The 17426-nt window shown below is 41.1% G+C and overlaps 1 protein-coding gene across 1 annotated transcript in view; it reads right to left on the reverse strand.

Moving 5' to 3' along the window:
* CEP120 (centrosomal protein 120) overlaps positions 1-17426 on the reverse strand; it is a 63646-nt gene that overhangs the window by 19955 nt on the left and 26265 nt on the right. Inside the window, exons 12-17 of the mRNA XM_080920133.1 lie at positions 16311-16407; positions 16076-16228; positions 14066-14155; positions 10124-10216; positions 7824-7985; positions 4468-4590 (exon numbers count right to left, since the gene is read on the reverse strand). Of these exons, the coding sequence (XP_080776259.1) occupies positions 4468-4590; positions 7824-7985; positions 10124-10216; positions 14066-14155; positions 16076-16228; positions 16311-16407 (718 nt within the window). The remainder of the gene's footprint in view (positions 1-4467; positions 4591-7823; positions 7986-10123; positions 10217-14065; positions 14156-16075; positions 16229-16310; positions 16408-17426) is intronic.

A 17426-nucleotide genomic window follows, 5' to 3' on the forward strand; every position in this document is an offset into this window, starting at 1 on the left:
TAATGTAATAATCTGCTTGAATTACAGTAAAACATTGTCACTCTGAACTAGCTGATTTTTTTTAAATATCAAGTTTAGTTTTTTTCCCATACATACAACTCCAAATGTTTTACAGAAAAACAAAAGACGAAGACACTATAAAAACTCGAATGTTAGAAAACTCAGAGCAAAATAAAATGACAGGAGAAGCAGACTGCCAAGTCCCCATCACAAAGGCTAGAGCGCTCTGCAGTTATATATGACACTTGGAGTCGAGGTCTTCCTGCTCTACAAATCCCCAGTGCTAGGATTCAGATGTGTTGACATTTCACAACCAGTCTCAAGCATCTTGAGTTGAATGATATTGCTGAGATCACTGGAGATAATCCCTCCACTTGTCCCAGTGATTCATACACATTACTTGGTACTTTAACAACAAGCCATACCTCAGAAGAGTGGAGACAGTCTTTGAGAGCATGCATATGGGTCCTGGACAAGGTCTGCATCTGGGACCAGATCAAGGATGAGGCCTAACAGACCCACTCTAACAGTAAAAACTAGGCAGTTCTACCAGTTTTGCATAAATATAAAAATAACTCATACTTTCATAGTTATACACACTAATTTAGAACACACACACATCATTCTGCATATTTTATTCCTAAAAACTTACTTGCAAATCTGAAGTACAAATTCATTACTATCAATGATCCCTAATTTTTATTTTAAGAATATGGTGCTTGTGATTATAAAAAATTATGAGACCTAATTCCTAGAATAATACATGTAACTAAAGTTTCTTTTGGTTTAACTTAATTATTTTTATTATTTACTAAAACTTCAAAAACTTAAAATATATTTACAACATTTCTTTGTTCTCTTTTTTCCCTCCATCTGCTCCCAAGGCCTCCTTAACTCCCTCTAAAATTCATGGCCTCTTTTCTTTACTATTGTTAAATCTATATGTATACACACACACACCACTTACTGTTGCTTGTATGTATACAGTTCCACAGCTGACCATTTGTACTGGAGAACTAATGTGGGGATCGTCCCTGGGAGAAGCCATCTCTCCCTTTCTCAGCAGTCCGCAGGTGCCTGTAGTTCTTTGTCTGCAGTCAGGACTTCATGAGACTTCCCCTTCTAAGTTGGCATGTCTACTTATGCTGCCTTTGTTCAGGCCTTGCTTAGGCAGCCATATTGTTGAGGTATGTGTGTGGTGGGGGGCTTCCTTCTCATTTATAGGGCACACCTTCTCATAGGAGATTTCCAAATTGTTAATACAATATCAGGACTTTATTTGCTTTGGAACTGACCGTGACTCTTGACCTCCTACATCCACAGTGCTTGCAGTACAGGTATGCACCTGGACCCGCACTTGCAATTTTATTTAGGATTTCACTGCTCTGTGACCAAGGTCACACACCATAGCTAGGTTAAATATCCCTGGAAGGAGACGGATCACTCAAGACCTAAGTCAACTCAGAATGCAGAGATAAACTTCCCATTCCCCTACCAAAGACATGGCATTCATTTTGTCATGAGTCCATTCCCAGTCTGACTTATCACAAGGAACTACCAATTCGTCCCTTGAAATACTTTCAGATTTCCCTTTTCTATTCCTATCACCACTTTATGCAGCCCAAGTTTCTCTTCTCACCTCAACTATAAAAGTGTCTCTTATCATATAGTTTTCAATTTGTCTCTAAGTTCTGCAAACTGCTACTAATTAACTCTCTACTGAAAAATTTACTACATCTATTTTTCCTAGGATTGAAAACAATCTCTGTACTTCCTGATCAACTGTCCTTAGGATTCTTCAACAAGAAACCCTACTGCCCAGCCATGTGCCCCACAACTCTCCTCATCCAAATGCCCAGGCTACTGATTGTTTTATTTCTTTTCTTCCGCTTGCATAAACCTTAAAGCTGGCCTCAGATTCAAGATACCTCTAATGAAGGGTATCTTGAATCTGCTACAATAAGAAACACCAAATGGTTTCCTTTGGATTGGATTAGTCATGGTCATTTACTCCTCAAAGTCATCTCTGAATCCATGCAACAATGAGTACCCCAAAAATAATAAATACTTTCGCTCTCTTTTCCTCTCTCTCTTATTTCTCTAAGATTGGTGACACATTCGCATGCCAAAATATCATTCAATACTATACAACTTTTAGCATGATTAAAATGTTGACATTCTTTTAATATATGGATTTTTCAAGTTCTGTATGCCCCATTAAAACATATGCTTTCCATATTTTAGATTTTAAAGCCTTAATAATTTACAAACTATGTAAAAAATATTTCCTAGGTTAAAGGAAACCCACAAAGCTGAGTGCAATGGCTCACAAATATAATTCAGCAGCCAGGATGGCCAATGGCCACTGCAAGTTTGGGGCCAATCTAAGCCATGGAGTGGGTGCTAGACCATCTTGCACATTAAGATCTAGTTTCAAAACAAGTGAAAAATGTGGTTGGGGTGTGGGTACCGTGAGATGGCTCAGATGCATGGTGCCTGTACATTCTCTCTCTCTGTCTCTCTCTCTCTCTCTGTCTCTCTCTCTCTCTCTCTCTCTCTCTCTCTCTCTCTCTCTCTCTCTCTCTCTCACACACACACACACACACACACAATGAAAAATTTAAAACCCATAAATGATTTACTTTTGTAATAATAAAAGGAATCAAGATTTTGTAAAATTTGTATCTTAGTGTTAATTTAGACCCTTGAGATAAAAATGAAGATGAAAATGGATATGCTAGACTAATAGGTGAGCAGCTATGGTGTCACACAGCTTTCATCACAGAGCTCAGATCTTTGTGAGTTCAAGTCAGCCATGGCTACAACAGTGACTCTGTACTAAAAACGAAAGGAAAGAAGAAAAGAAGAAAGGAAAAAAGAAAGAAAACGAGAAAGAAAGAGAGAGATTGGGGAAGGGAGGCGGGGAGGGGAGAGACAAGCTCCTCCTCAGACACTGGCAGCCTGGAGAGTCACGTTTAGACACTGCTTCACTGCCCAGTCTTTCTATGCTTTTATCAGTTACTATTTCAGAATAAGACTCTGCCCTCTCCTGGTTCCAAAGAGACTTACAAGGAATTAAAAACAAAAAAACCTAAAAAACTGTTTTACTGTATATTCTAAACTGGAATGCTAGACGAATGCCTTAGTTCTAAGACAGACAGTCCCAGAATTATTTCTCTCAACACACTTCTGGTATCTAAATAAATGCAGACAATAAATACCCCAGGTTCTATGCTAAGCATTTTGTCTATCTTATTAATCCTGTTTAAAAGATATGGAATAGACAGAAAGAAGAAACTGTGCACTGTGACATGGGAAGAGGCTGAGGCAGAAAGAGGTAGAAGTCATATGGCTATGTGTTCAAGATGGTGACTGCCGTTTGCACAACAGAAAAACCTAGCTCACTGGCCAAGGCTTTAAAATCTACCTGGTCCACATCACACTCTAGGCTGACCATCTCCCTGGACACTTCTCCCAGCTCTCTGCATTTCTGCTTCCTCCTCTCAGATCTCAGTGCAAAACCACTGAATGGCTGTTAGATATCCACAATTTTTTAAACAATATTTTATGGGGCTGGAGCCATGATTTAAGAGCATTTGTGGCTCTTACAGAGGACCTAAATTCAGTTCCTAGCACCTAACTCCAGCTGTAGGAGCAGATGCCCTCTCTGACTTCTGTAGGTACCTGTACATTTATGGCACACACACACACACACACACAAATAAAAATAGTAAGATAAATCTTATGAAATAGTGTGTGTATGTGTTTGCCAGTGCCAGAAAGCACATGTGAAGCCAAAGCCAAATTTGCAGTAGTCATTTCTCTTTGCTGGAGCCCAAATCCAGGTCAGCAGGCCGAGTAGCAGGTGCCCTTTCCCACTGTACCATCTGGGTACCCCACATCTGTACTTTGTAATGCCTTCCTGCACAGTTTGGTTGTGGAGGAATTCTAACATAAATGGCAGCCATGACTGCATTTCAAACACAGAAAATGGAGGGAAGTGAATGCTCTTTCTTCCAAGCTAAAGGCTAGGAGTATGGGTCTCTGCCCTGAATGTTCCTGTGCAAGACACAGAATCCACAAAGTACAGAAATAGAGCAGTCCCAGTGACCACCTCAACACTGAATGTTCACCATGAGGATATGGCGCTAGCAGCAGGGGTACCCTGGGCAAACTGAACAGAACATGACTTGCACCCTGCTTCTACACATTCCTACTCAGATTTTGGGTCTGGGTCTTTCACCTTCTGGCAAGTTTTGATTCCTTTCTTCCAATAGTAGTCACTTCTGTTCACAGCTCTATTAATGCAAGCTGTAACTGCCAGCACACAACCAATTCAAACACAATCAGTGCCACACACTGGTCCTGCTGTGCTATATCAGAACAGAGGTAAGCACATGTGTTTCTCAGTGACTTTATAAGCTGGTGGCCACAGCTGGCTACACTGGCAGAAGCTGACACAGTTACCTTTTCCAGGCTGAGGAGGGTTATTTCTGACTGCAGCCGGATTTCTGGTTTGTTGTTTTGTTGATCCTTGAACTGCTGAAACTCTTTCTCCAAAATCTTATACTTATTTTCTGCATCATTAAGCTGTATTTAAAGAGAAAGTATGTTATAGCCATTACAAGCAAATCTCAATACTGCACAATCTGATTTAATGACATCACTTTTATTCTAAAACATGTTAGGGCAGAACATTTGGAAAGCACATAGAAAAGGAAAACAGTACTTAAGAATTCAGCAAATTAACAAATCAACAGAAAAGCATTTTCTGTTCTTAAACTAGGTGAAAAGTTGAAAGGCTTAATGCCTACAGGCATAGCAAAGGCGCCAGGGCTAACCAGGAGCAGAGGCACCTCATCCTGCACGACTGGCTCTGAGGACAGCTCCCAATACTTGGTAAATAATTGAAGCAGCCAAGGAAGGTGGGGAGGGGAACAGTCGGACAGGCAGGTAGTGGATGGCCTTACTTAAGAACTGTAACTGAGGGCAGAAAGACATTCACTTTGGCTGAGGATGGTGACTACGTAATACTTTAATCCTAATGCTTGAGAGGGCAAAGCAGGAAGACGGCCCTATGTCGGAGGTAAGCTTGGGGAACACAATGAGTTCCAGGCTAGCCTGAGCGCCTGGATGTCTTAAAGGGCAACTAAACAAAAGTATATAATAATTTGTAAGATCTTTTCAAATGTAGATTAAAATGCTAATGACAATTGTTGAAGATGACTTCTGAAGACATACACTGACAGGCTCTTCTATGACGTCAGATGTAATTAGGTTGAAACACTGACAAGTTACATGACTAAGGTACAACCGAAAGCAAAACTGTGACAGACTTGTGAAGTTGCCTGGTCCTAATGAAGCATCTGCATCTTTACAAGAAACTGTCCCCAACACAAAAAGTTTCCACATAATTCACTTTTCCAAAACCAGCAAAAAACATTTAGAAATGATTTCACTTATAAAAATACATCTGTTTTGTGCGCATGATGTGTCTGCCCATGTTTTTGTGTGTATACACACGTGTGGAGGCCAGAGGTCAACATCAGCATCTTTTTCAACGATCTTCCAACTTACCCTGTGAAGGAGGCCTTTTACTGAACCTGGAGCTCCCACAGACTGACTGGCTGGAGAGCGACCCAGAGGGTCCTCCTGCCTCTGTCTCAGCCCTGAGACTACAGTGAACTGTCACCAGGACCAGCTTTTCACATGAGTGCTTGGGATCCCAACTCAGGTCCACATGTTTGCCTGGCAAACACTTTCTCTGACCAAGACATGGTCCCGGCCTCCACTTTTATACTTTAAACAAAAAAATACTAATAGTAAGTACATCTGGTTCTTCGCCATTCAAGGACATTAAGCAACTAAATAGCTGTTACAATGCAGCAGTGGAGATAAAGGCTGCTAGGGCAGAGGACAGTCCCTGGGAGGCTGTCATCACTGCCATGACCCAGAGCTCTGGTGCCTGCTCTCACGTGAATACTTCTCCTTGTGCTTACCTGTCTCTTCTACCAGTCTAATTGGAACGACATATTTGATATATGCAACCATGTCAATGTAATGGCCCCAAATTTCCCTTAAACACTTCCCTTGAGCAAACTGGACAACTCACCAGTTTCTTCCCTGATGAAAATGGAGCTTCAAGAATAAAGATGTACCTTTGATAACTTTTTCAAATTACCAATTTCACACTAACTCCTGCTACAGAACTGTGAGTCAGTGGCACCATCTTGGGGTGGACTGACCGAGCACAGGACAGAAGGGGGCGCGTGCTCCAAGCCATCCTTGATTCTAGATGCCTAAACCTTGAGCTGGAGTAGGAACATTACTACTGGTGGGCCCACAACACACCCACCTTTAGATGGTGAGAGACTCCCAGTAACAACCAAATGGCACTTACAGTCACGGAAAGAATGTGGGTGAGAGCCTTGAGCTGCTATTGGTAACTTCATGGCAGAAGGCCCTGAAACATTCATCATACACATCTATCCACACTGAAAATTTTCAAGAAAAAAGCTGAATTTTTAACAGCCTGATCTTTTCCCTCCCTTTTCTACAAATATTTATTGAGTTCCTATCACTGCCGACACCAGGCTGAACTCCAGGACAGAACTATAAACAAAAAGGATTTTATGGAGCAACAGTCTGAGGCTGATTAAGTGATCATTAAATGAAAATGAAAACTGGCACGTTGTAAAGAAAAAGAGCAAGAAAGTGATATTCCATGTTAAGTGATAGTACACTTAACATGAGCTTGAACATATTATTTGGGGTACGTGACGTTTTACTGTAAGTAAAGGAAGAAATCGGAGTACACAGGCCCGTGGAAGACAACACAATGCGGTCTGTGGGAGAACGGAGAAGCTGCCATGGCTTAGCTGAGCCATAAAAATGTGGCCCTGAGGGCTGCCCAGCTGGAATTAAGAACAGCCCAGATGAAATACAGAAAATAGTAAGTAATAACACGGGTTACAGATAGGAAAGTCGATTCTAACAGCATGGAGGGTGGGCAGCTGCCCACCTATTATGTATTAATGCTTATTTGTGTGGGTTTTACCCAGGAATTCAATAGCCAAAGGTGGACTAGAAACCCCAGGCCAGGATTAGTAGAAATTTAATAATTTTCTACTACACAGCAGAGGTGCAGAGTGGGGATGACATCAGACAGATGGGTAGAAACTGTGCACAGGCTGTGAGGCTTGTGATCCTGACTGTTACCCTAGAAACGGGGGGGAGGGGGAAGCAGCAGCAGGTTTTCAGTGTGGGACGCTTCCGGTTTTCAAAACTACCTTGCTGCACCATAAGCTCAGATGGCCCATCACTGGCATAAATGACACTGTGTGCACCCAGTGGGGCTGGAGAGGCTGAGGCTGGAGATGAACAAGGTGAAGTATATTGGGAAGACATAGTGGTTTAAAGTGCCTCAGAAATGTCCAGGTAAGGAGCGCGAAGCAGCAATCTGAGCTGGAGACTGGAGTGTACAGAAAGGTCTTGAGGAGAGCAGAACTCTTCTTACAAAATGTAGGTTCCAGAAAGCACTGGATTGTCTTAGAATACTTAAGGCATTAATGCCTTAATGAATGTCTACATTGTTAAAAAGAGATTTACAGAAAAACTGCTTACATTTTAAGTTACCTGAAATCATGGTTTCACAAAAATGGTTCTAAGAGTTAAGAAAATCATACTACCATAGTCCTTGGCTTTAACTAAAAAAAGAAAAAGCAACTTTAGTCGGGCTCTCTGGGCAGTGGCTACAGCAGTCCAAAGCACAGTGTGTGAGCACTTCCCGGGGAAGTGTCTCTAGAAGCAGACAGCTCTCCCACCTGCTGCTGAAGTCGGTGTTTGTCCTCTTCCAGCTGCTTCAGCCTCAGCCTCTCCAGCTCCACTTGGTGCACACAGTCATCTCTGGCCCTTCGGACAGAGTCCTGCAACTCTTGAAGGTTCCGCTCTCGTTCTAGCTGCAGTTCCTTTCTCTCTCTCTGAAGCTGAGAAGAAAAGCACCGTTAGGAGACTAGCTTATCCCACTAGCAAGGTCCACCTCAGATCAGTCCCTGTTCAAAACAGTGTACACTGAGCTGGGGAGACAATTCAGTCCATAAAGCAGTTGTCTCATACCAACACTGGCCAAGCATGACTCCCAGCACCCACTTAGGGAAGCACGGGTGCTGGACTGTGCTGTTTGAAAATACTGCGGTATATTATCTACTAGAAGGTTTGTACTGGCAGAGAGCTGCCTACTGGCTGACTCTGGGATTGTTGTGCCTCAGTAAATATACTCACCTTCCTCGCTTGCCGACTGGTTTAATGAAGAGCTGATGGCCAATAACTGGGCAAGAAAGGGAAGGTGGGACTTCTGGTCTGTGAGAGGGTCTCTGGGAGAAGAATCAGAGGCAGGAGGATTCACCAGCAGAACATAGGGGCAAGAGGGAGCTGGACGTGCCCAGAGAAAGAGGGGTAACGGGCCACATGGACTAGTATAGTAGGGTTAATTAGGTTAGATGAGCTAGGTGGGAGGTAGCCTAAGCTATAACAAAATTAATAAGTCTTTGTGTTATTTTTCTGCTGGTGGGTCCAAGAAATCCCACTACATTTGGCACCCAATGTGTGGCAGGAAATCCAAGCTTAGGATACTAGATTCAGGTAGTTGGCAAAACGGCTCACTATACACAGTGGTGCATACTATATTCCCAGTGCTCGGGAGGAAGAGTCAGGCAGATCCTGGAGCTCTACAGCAAGTCCAGCCTGCTTGATGAGCACTAAGCCAATGAGACCTTGTTTCAAACAGTTGTTGATATTCCTAAGAATGACTAAAGGCTGTCCTCTGGCCTCCACTAGCATGTGCACACAAGTGCATGTGCATGCCAAAATGTATGCACATGTGCATATAAAATGAAGAACACCTATAAACTTGCTTCATGTACTCTTTAGTTATTAGACTTAAATGTTTATGTATATTGATTTTCAATAACTCAATGCCAGTTACAAAATACAATTGTCATAGAAAAATCTACACAGCCACAGCTTACATAAATTCCGTTTAAAAAATAACTTAAAACTCTTTTTATTATATAAAAATGTGACTGAGTTTACTTCCTCAAGTAGAAGTTTCTAATTTCTCCCTAACTATTTAGAACAATGGTTCTCAATCTGTGGGGCTGAGACCCTCTTTGGAGGTGGGGATGGAGGGGGTCAAGTGACTCTTTCCATAGGGGTCATGAAAAATTGTCAGAAAACAAAGATATTTACATTATAATTCATAACAGTGGCAAAAATAGTTATGAAGTAGCAACAAAAATTGTATAGTTGGGGGTTGCCACACATGAGGAACTGTATTGAAGAGTTGCAGCATTAGGAAGGTTGAGAACCAAGGCTGTAGAAAAAAGATTTAAACAGGCCAATACCCCTAATTTACCAAAACCCTCCAGAAATGTAACAGTGGTAAGATCAGAATGAAATCTTAAGAAACATCATGGTTAGAGAAGGGACATATAAATTTAATACGGAAAAATAGTTACTTTCATGTTTTACATACTTATAAGTTTATGTGTATTAAATGTATATATGATAGAAAAGACCTAGGGTACAGTGTAATTGAGACCTAATGTACTGCTGACTATGTATAATGTTACAATAAATTTTCACGTATCTTGGACTCCAATCTTCTCCATTTTTTTCCCTGCTATGTGGCCAGGCTGCTCTGGAACTAGTTATATAGCCAAGTTTGGCTTCAGACTCATGGTCCTCCTGACTCTGCCTCCTGAATATTAAGATTATAGGCACATGGGATCAAACCTTTAATGAATAAAAGGAATATTTTTTTCCCTCTGAAGCCCAATCAGGTTTTTAATGGCTCTGAACAAACCTCAGTTTCTCTTCTCCAGGCAGTGAAAATAATGATTCTTTACTTAGAATGAAGTTAAAGTAAAACCATGCTTTGAGAGGTGAGCAAAGCTGGTTGAGTGACATTGGCTGTTCTGTGACTACGATCATTCTGTACCAGAGCAGTGGTCTCCATGGCCAAGATACAGTCTCCATGCAACACCTATCACTTAATGCACAGAACAAGTGAGAAAGGGTACGGACTCCAAAGCCTAGGGAATTAAGGTCTCAGAGGCGTGAATACCTCTGTTTCTGCACTGGCAAGCTGCTGCTCTCGGTTTTCGAGCTCCGTTAGGGCTTTTTGAAGTTTGCCTTCTAGAATATTGTATTCAGCTACCTAAAACACAGAAAAAGAAAAATGATCTTCATGTTCAAGACAACACATACTTTCACTAAACAGGATTTGAGAAAGAAAAGGAAACATAATATATACCAACTCAAAGCAGAAAATTCTTCTGAGAAAGGAAGACAAGCATGCTTCTGTATGGACATTTGCACTGGGGTCTCCCAAGAAAGCCCATTCTCCTAATGAGATGAGATGTCAAGTGCTGGAGAAATCCTGTGTACCAGTAGCCCATTTCTTTAGGCCTATAACCTGAATTTTGGTTTCGTTTTGTTGAGACAAACTCTCTTGGAAGCTCTGATTATCCTGGAACTCACTAATTTGATCAGGCTGGCCAAGAACAACTCCCAAATGCCGGGATTAAGGGTGTACACCATCACATTCAACCCAAGGTCTGTTTTTACGAATAGAGCTCTATTCAGGATAAAAAGCTATCAGTTCAGCTTACACTCAGGGTGGAGGACTCTCCGTTTCCTCAGTTAACTTGTGTCTGGGACTCTCCAAAGACATTTTCTACCTTTGCAAACCCCCAGGTTCTAGGACACAGGCCCTATCCAAATCTCCTCTTTCCTAAGGTGCCACAGATAACATGGGCTGACAAGGGCACAACAAAGTAAAGAGGCCATAAAGGAGTGAGACAAGCCAAGTAGAATGTAACCTGCACTCTTAAAAGCAAGGTAAAAATAGCTTAGAGGAAGAAATAGTGATGGATGTGATGAAAAGTGGTTGCTTTCTGAAACACTGTCTCAATGTGAGCCAATGAATGTACTAATGGACCAGGTGCAAAAGACAACTAAAGAGTACTTGCTTATCGTCTGAACAACCAAGGAAAAGAAAATGTCATTTATTTACATGGGGATCAAGTGGAACAAATCCAGAGAGAATGCGATGAAAGCTGGCTTCAGTATGCAGGACCTGAGGTGCATGTCAGACAGTCAGCACAGGCAGCTCAGTGGCCAAGCAGACTCCAGGGAAGAAGTCAGGGATGAAAGCAGAAAAGGTGTAGCTCACACGTGTGTATAATGTATACAATTTGATATATACAATGTCAAGCAAGGATGAGATCACCAAACAGGTGAGGACACACAAAACAAAGACGACACACAAGACACACACAGACGGGGACCTGAAACAAACCAGTCAATTCAGTATGGAGATGTCGGACCTGGCATGAAAATCAGGAACAAGACAAGTAATGACAGCAGAATGTGAGGGGCACACAGAGAAGAAAACCCAGAGTCCCCACAGGCCAGGCCAGGATGAGCAGGCATTGTCTAAAGAGAAAAGCTGTGACAGCAACTATTTGGGAGTCAGAGGGTAAACTGAGTAGAGGAAGCAGTGGGATTGTAGGGTGGCTGTAAAGGAGCCATCAGCTCTTACAAATCCACTCCCTCTTCTCCACAATCCTCATTACGTACAGTGTGTGTGTGTGTGTATGTGTGTGTGTGTGTGTGTGTGTGTGTGTGTGTGTATGTATGTATGTATGTATATAAAATCCTCATCTAAATGGCTTCTAAATCACCTTTTCTCAATGGGGTCATCCAAACCTCGGAACATAGAAAATGCAGCTACTGTCCTCTCTAAAATGGTACATTACAGTCTCGATGGGCTGAAAAGCTGACAGTGGCAGCACTGGTGAGCAAGCCTCCACTCTGCTGTCCCTTCCTCCATGTGTCACCTGCTCATTCAGACCTCACCAACCTGCACTGCACTTCTGCCACATTTTCCCTTCCTCCTAAGTACATTTCTTAAACTAAGGTTTTGACTTCAAGTTGCTTATTTTTTTTCTTACAACTTTATTTTAAAAAAGATAGATACATGTACAGGTTTTTAAAAGCATTTTGGCATAAAACTATATGAATATATTTTTGTCAGTACTTGATTCTTTTAGAGGTTTGATATTATGCATTGAAATCTTACTAGTTACTATAAGCATAAAGTACATGTAGAACAGAATATAACATGGAAACAGTCAGAGTTTTCTTGGTGTGTATAGATTAAACATAATGATTTTTGAATACCAAAAATTGCTACAAGGCTATATTCTTAACTCTTGAATTATTAATGATTTAAGGTCTAGGTATACCATACTCTGAGAGGGTGCTATACACTTATTTTTTTTTCCTAAGGACTGAGGCTTTCACTTTTCGGCCTTTGTTTTTTTGTTTTTGTTTTTTGTTTGTTTGTTTGTTTTTTGTTTTTTTTTTCTTTTGAGCTTCATATGGCCTGTGAGCTGTTTCTGGGGGAGGGTATTTAAAGCTTTTTGGGGCTAGTATCAAGTGGCCCATTTTTAAAAGGATGCTATAAACTACAATGTGCTGAGATGTCTCTTACAAACCATCCAAATTTTAATATGGAGCCTGTTTTCAAGCATCTTCAATGAGCTTTTTCTGTCTGAAATGCCTTCAGGCCTTATCTGACAGTATCTACTCAATTCCAGAAATGCAGGCCTGAGCTTACCAAGTAAGTATTTCCTTACCCCCTATGTACACGGCTGGTGCAGCCTGCTTTGGGGAGACAGGACAGCTAGCTAGATGATGAACAAGTGTGTAAGGCAGACTAAAATTCTATCAGCTATTTATTCTAGAATGCAAAACAGCAACCAGACATCCATATTCATTCAAACCAGCAAAGGTAAACTATCGAAGTACTATAGAACTCATGTGCTGGTAAAATGAAAACAACAAGGTGACAGAAAGGGCTCAAATGCTGTGCTCACACAAACAGGATAGTGAGCTTCTCTAGCTCTAAAGGGCCTCTTGCTGCACACACTGGTCTTTCCCCTGCTGACTTGATTTTACAGTGGCTTGTAAGGTTTTTAAGACCAATCATGTATCTTAGCACTTCCCAAGTTTTAAAAGAAAGCACTTTAAGACAACAAAATCTTTAGTTTTTAAAATGTACTTGGAACTAAAGAAACAGCAACTCCACATCAGCCTTCAAATGTCAGGAGTAAATATGTAAGGCAGCATTAAAATCTACTTGCTTTCTTTTATTTTCAATTTCATGTCTTTATTTGTGGAGCTGGAGATGGAACCCAGGATGCTGTGTCCCTGTTCAGTAGGTGCTCTGACACAGCCATGTCTCCAGCCTCACTGTCTTCTGAAGAGTTTCTAAGTAATCATGGGCTCATAAATTCAAGCTCAGATGCTAGAAATGGTAGTATCCATAGAAACCAATAAAAAATCAACTAAAAAAAAGTATCACCAAAATAAGAACAAACCCAAAGTTACTTGGTGAGGGTCTCCTGTCCCGTGCTTTGCAGTGCTGAGGACCGAACATGTGGCCACCACCTGCTAGGCATGCATGCCTGCCCCTGTGCTACATCCTAGGTTTGGTATGGTGGGTTTTTTTATCTTTTACTTTTAACCTCATGATATTAAAACAACTTCTTTGGGAAGGCAAGGTCACAAGCTGGATTTGTAGCAATTTTATTAATTTCTCAAATTAGTTTATCATCTGACTTTAAAGAACAACGACATGAAAAGAAACAGTCCAAGGAGGAACTTAGCTTGTCTCAAAGTAAAACTTCAAAATGTTATCTTTGCATTCAATAATAAAAATATATAAGTTCTAGCCACATCATTTATTATATATATAAAGCTCAAATAGTAAACCAGGACAATATTTAAGATATGTGTGGGCCCATTTAGATGAACATTTCTTAGAAATGGAGACTTTAAAGTGTCCTTTTCTTTTGGCTTAGTTCAAAGGAGCATTAGGACTCAAGTCTAAGTCTGGTTTGTGCTAAGAACTAAAACATTTATTCCTTCCAAAGACTCTATAATGCAGTAAGAAGCTACTACCAGATTCTCTCGGGTTTTAAACAAGCTAATTTTTTACCTTTTTCTTCACTAGTGACTCTCTTTCACGGTCCCTTTTTTTCCATTCTTCTGCTAGAGCTTGCATGTGAGCCAGTTCTTTCTGCTTCAGCTATAAAGAAAGAAAAACAGTCATGTAAAAATAACAAATATTTCAAATGAGGAAAAGAACTTTTTAGTTTAGGAATTAATACTGTTCACCAATATCTTTAAAGTGTTCTGTTTTATTTTTATATCATGTATATAGATGATCTATTTGCATATTTCTCTCTGCCTGGTGCCCAAAAGAGGCCAGAAGAGGGCATCAGGTCCTGTGAGACTGGAGTTTCAGAGCCTCTATGCTGGCTAGTTTTATGTCAACTTGACACAAGCTGAAGTCACCTGAGAGGAGGAACCTCAATTAGGAAGATGGTGAGCCTGTAGGCAAGCCTGTAAGGCTTTTCTTAGCTTATGACTGATGTGATGGGGGAGGGCCCAGACCACTGTGGGTGGTGCCAGTAGTCCTGAGCTATATAAAAAAAGAATGCTGAACAAGACAGCAAGCAGTACCTCTCCCTCCATGGCCTCTGCATCAGCTCCTGCCTCCAGGTTCCTGTCCTGTTTGAGTTCTTGTCCTGATTTCCTTTAGTTATGAACAGTGATATGAAAGTGAAAGCAAAATAACCCCCCTTCTCCCCAAGTTGCTTTGGTCATGGTGCTTCATCACAGCCAGAGGACTCTAAGTAGGACAGCCTCCATTTGGGTGCTATTCCAGGTCCTCTGAAAGAGCAGCCAATGTCTTAACCGCTAAGCCATCGCACCACCCCCAAAACCTTTTAAGTTTACTTTTAAATTTAATGTGTAAGAGTATTTTGCTGTTTATATGTATGTGCCTGGTACCCTCAGAGGCCGTAAAACATCAAATCCCCAGGGACTGGAGTTATGGTTGGTTGTGAATTGTCACATGGGTGCTCTTAACTGTGAGTCATCTATCCAGTCCCTCCATTTTATTCTTTAAAATAATAAGCAGATAGACAGGCAGGCAGATAAAATGGAGCTTGGGCCACATATAGTGGTGGTACACACCTATAATTCCAGCACCTGAAGTGGATGTAGATCCAAAGTCATCCTTGACACTAATCATCCTACTTTAGTAAGGTCAGCCTGGCCTATGTGAGATGCTCTCAAAACTCAAAATCAGAGGCCAGTGACATAACTCAGAGCATAAAGGTGCTTGTGGTCAAGCCTGAGGCCCACACACAATGTGATTTTAAAAAATCTAAGCATAAAAAAGAAACCTTCTTGAGTGAACTAATCCCTTATGAGTATTCTTTTGCGAACATCAGAGCTGATAGTGAGTGCTGGTCTCTAACTCACCTGCCTTGAGACTCATGATGGTAGTCTCAGGAGATGAGGAGAATAAAGTGCCTGAGATTAGAAACATAAGCCTGGCATGGCAGCACGAGCTTATGTTTAATCCCAGCACCTGGGAGACAGTCGGGCACATCTCTGAGTTGGAGGCCAGACGGGTCTACATAGTAAGTTCCAGGCCAGCCAGAGGTGCAGAGTTTATCACAAAGCCAAACAAAAACCAAAATCCACCTCATCATTAACTTTTCCAACAATAGTGGTCAGATTCAGAGAAGTCTTTCTGAGTAGTAGCTATGAAACTGCCATATCTCAAGTGTTTTCATGCTTTAGAACCCTGTTCTTTGAGAGAGGCTCTGGGGTGGAGAGGGGGCTCCATTAAGAGCTCAGACTGCTCTTATAGCTGTTCCAACTTTGTTTCCCAGCAGCCACATCAGACATCTCAGCACCACAACTGCAGCTCCAGGGATCCAAGGCTCTTCTCAGCTTCCTGGCAGCTCCACACTCAAGTGCACAAACCCACACCAACACATATGCATACACATAACTAAAAGTAAATCTCAGAAAGATTTTGTTGATAGTCAAAGAAACTGTAGACAACAACATAGAGAGAAAGCCCAGGTGTAGGGAAGGAAAAAGTAAACTAGGTAGGTAGAACAGATTTTAGAGTACAATTTCAATCTACCTGATTTTCAAATATGTCTTCCTGCATCTCTTTCCACATCTCTAGCTCCAGTGCAGCCTTGTACTCTAAGGTCTCTCGGGGTTCCACCTGGATCTCAGAAGGGCAAGGAGCTGGAGGACAAGAAGATGGCTTCTGCTCCACAGCAGGTACACCCTATGATGTGAAGGAAAAGGGAATGGAACACACTCATAAACACCTTAGCTCCTGGGTTGGGAATTGAAACAACTGCATTTACCTGAGATGACTCAGATACAAAGATCTCACGCACTTTCACTAGGCCATAGTCTTCCAGAGTCAATGTGTAAGAAAGGTCTACTATCCTGTTATTTGACCTACAAACAAAATGAGAATTATCGTAAAGTTCATGGAAACTTGTATTTCCTTCCACTTCCCTTGTCTGTAGTATGCAGGAGTAAGGAATAATTCTCATACCCCACTTTGAATGCTCAAACTGAGCCAGCCTCCATGGGCTTTAGGAGTTCTCAAGTGTGTGCTTTTATTGACCAACATAGCACCTTAATACTTACATTTACTAAAACTTACCTAAATAGCTGTGCATTTGCTCTGAAAAATAAAGTCATACAACCCATATAAGTATTGCTAATAAGTATTAGCAGCTCTGGCTGACCTGGAACTTGCTATGTACACTAGGCTAGACAAACTCATAGAGATCTGCCTCTGCCTCTTGAGTGCTGGGACCAAAGGCGTGGGTAGGCCTTTCTCTCCTCTGCTGCAGACAGACAAAGTGTGCACACTGACAATGTTACCTTCTCTCCTTTGAATAAGGCCTGAGTTCTCATGTCATGTGCATTCATTTTTAAATATGTGCATTTTTTTTGTTTTTTTGTTTTTTGTTGAGGGAGCCAGGGTTTTATGCATGTTAGGCAACAGTTCTTCCACTGAATTCCATCCAGCACAATACTGTAATTTTTTACTATCTCTAAAACAGACTGATGAATTTACAGAGTAAAATATACTGAGCAGCCTCGCTACACTGGGTTATGTAAGTTATTCAGAAACTGTCTGCTTTCCTAGAATGAGTACACACACGTTAGCTTTCTCCTGGACACAGATATTGCTTCAAGACAATCCATGAAAGTAAGATAATTATATGCTACTTTGGTCATAATTATCATCTTCTGTATCACAGAACTCTATTATTTACTAAATAACAAAAAACAAAATATTCTAGAAAAAATATTTAGTAGCTCATAAATAGTATTGTCTAACCCAAACACCCCTTTAAAACACAACTATAACAAAGAGATCTTATATTACAAACAGCTCCTTAATTAACCAAATCCACATTCTTTTTCTTCCAGTTTTACAAACTAAAATAAATAAATAAAGT

This window comes from Micromys minutus (genome assembly GCF_963924665.1).
Source record: "Micromys minutus genome assembly, chromosome: 8".
Classification (NCBI taxonomy): domain Eukaryota; kingdom Metazoa; phylum Chordata; class Mammalia; order Rodentia; family Muridae; genus Micromys; species Micromys minutus.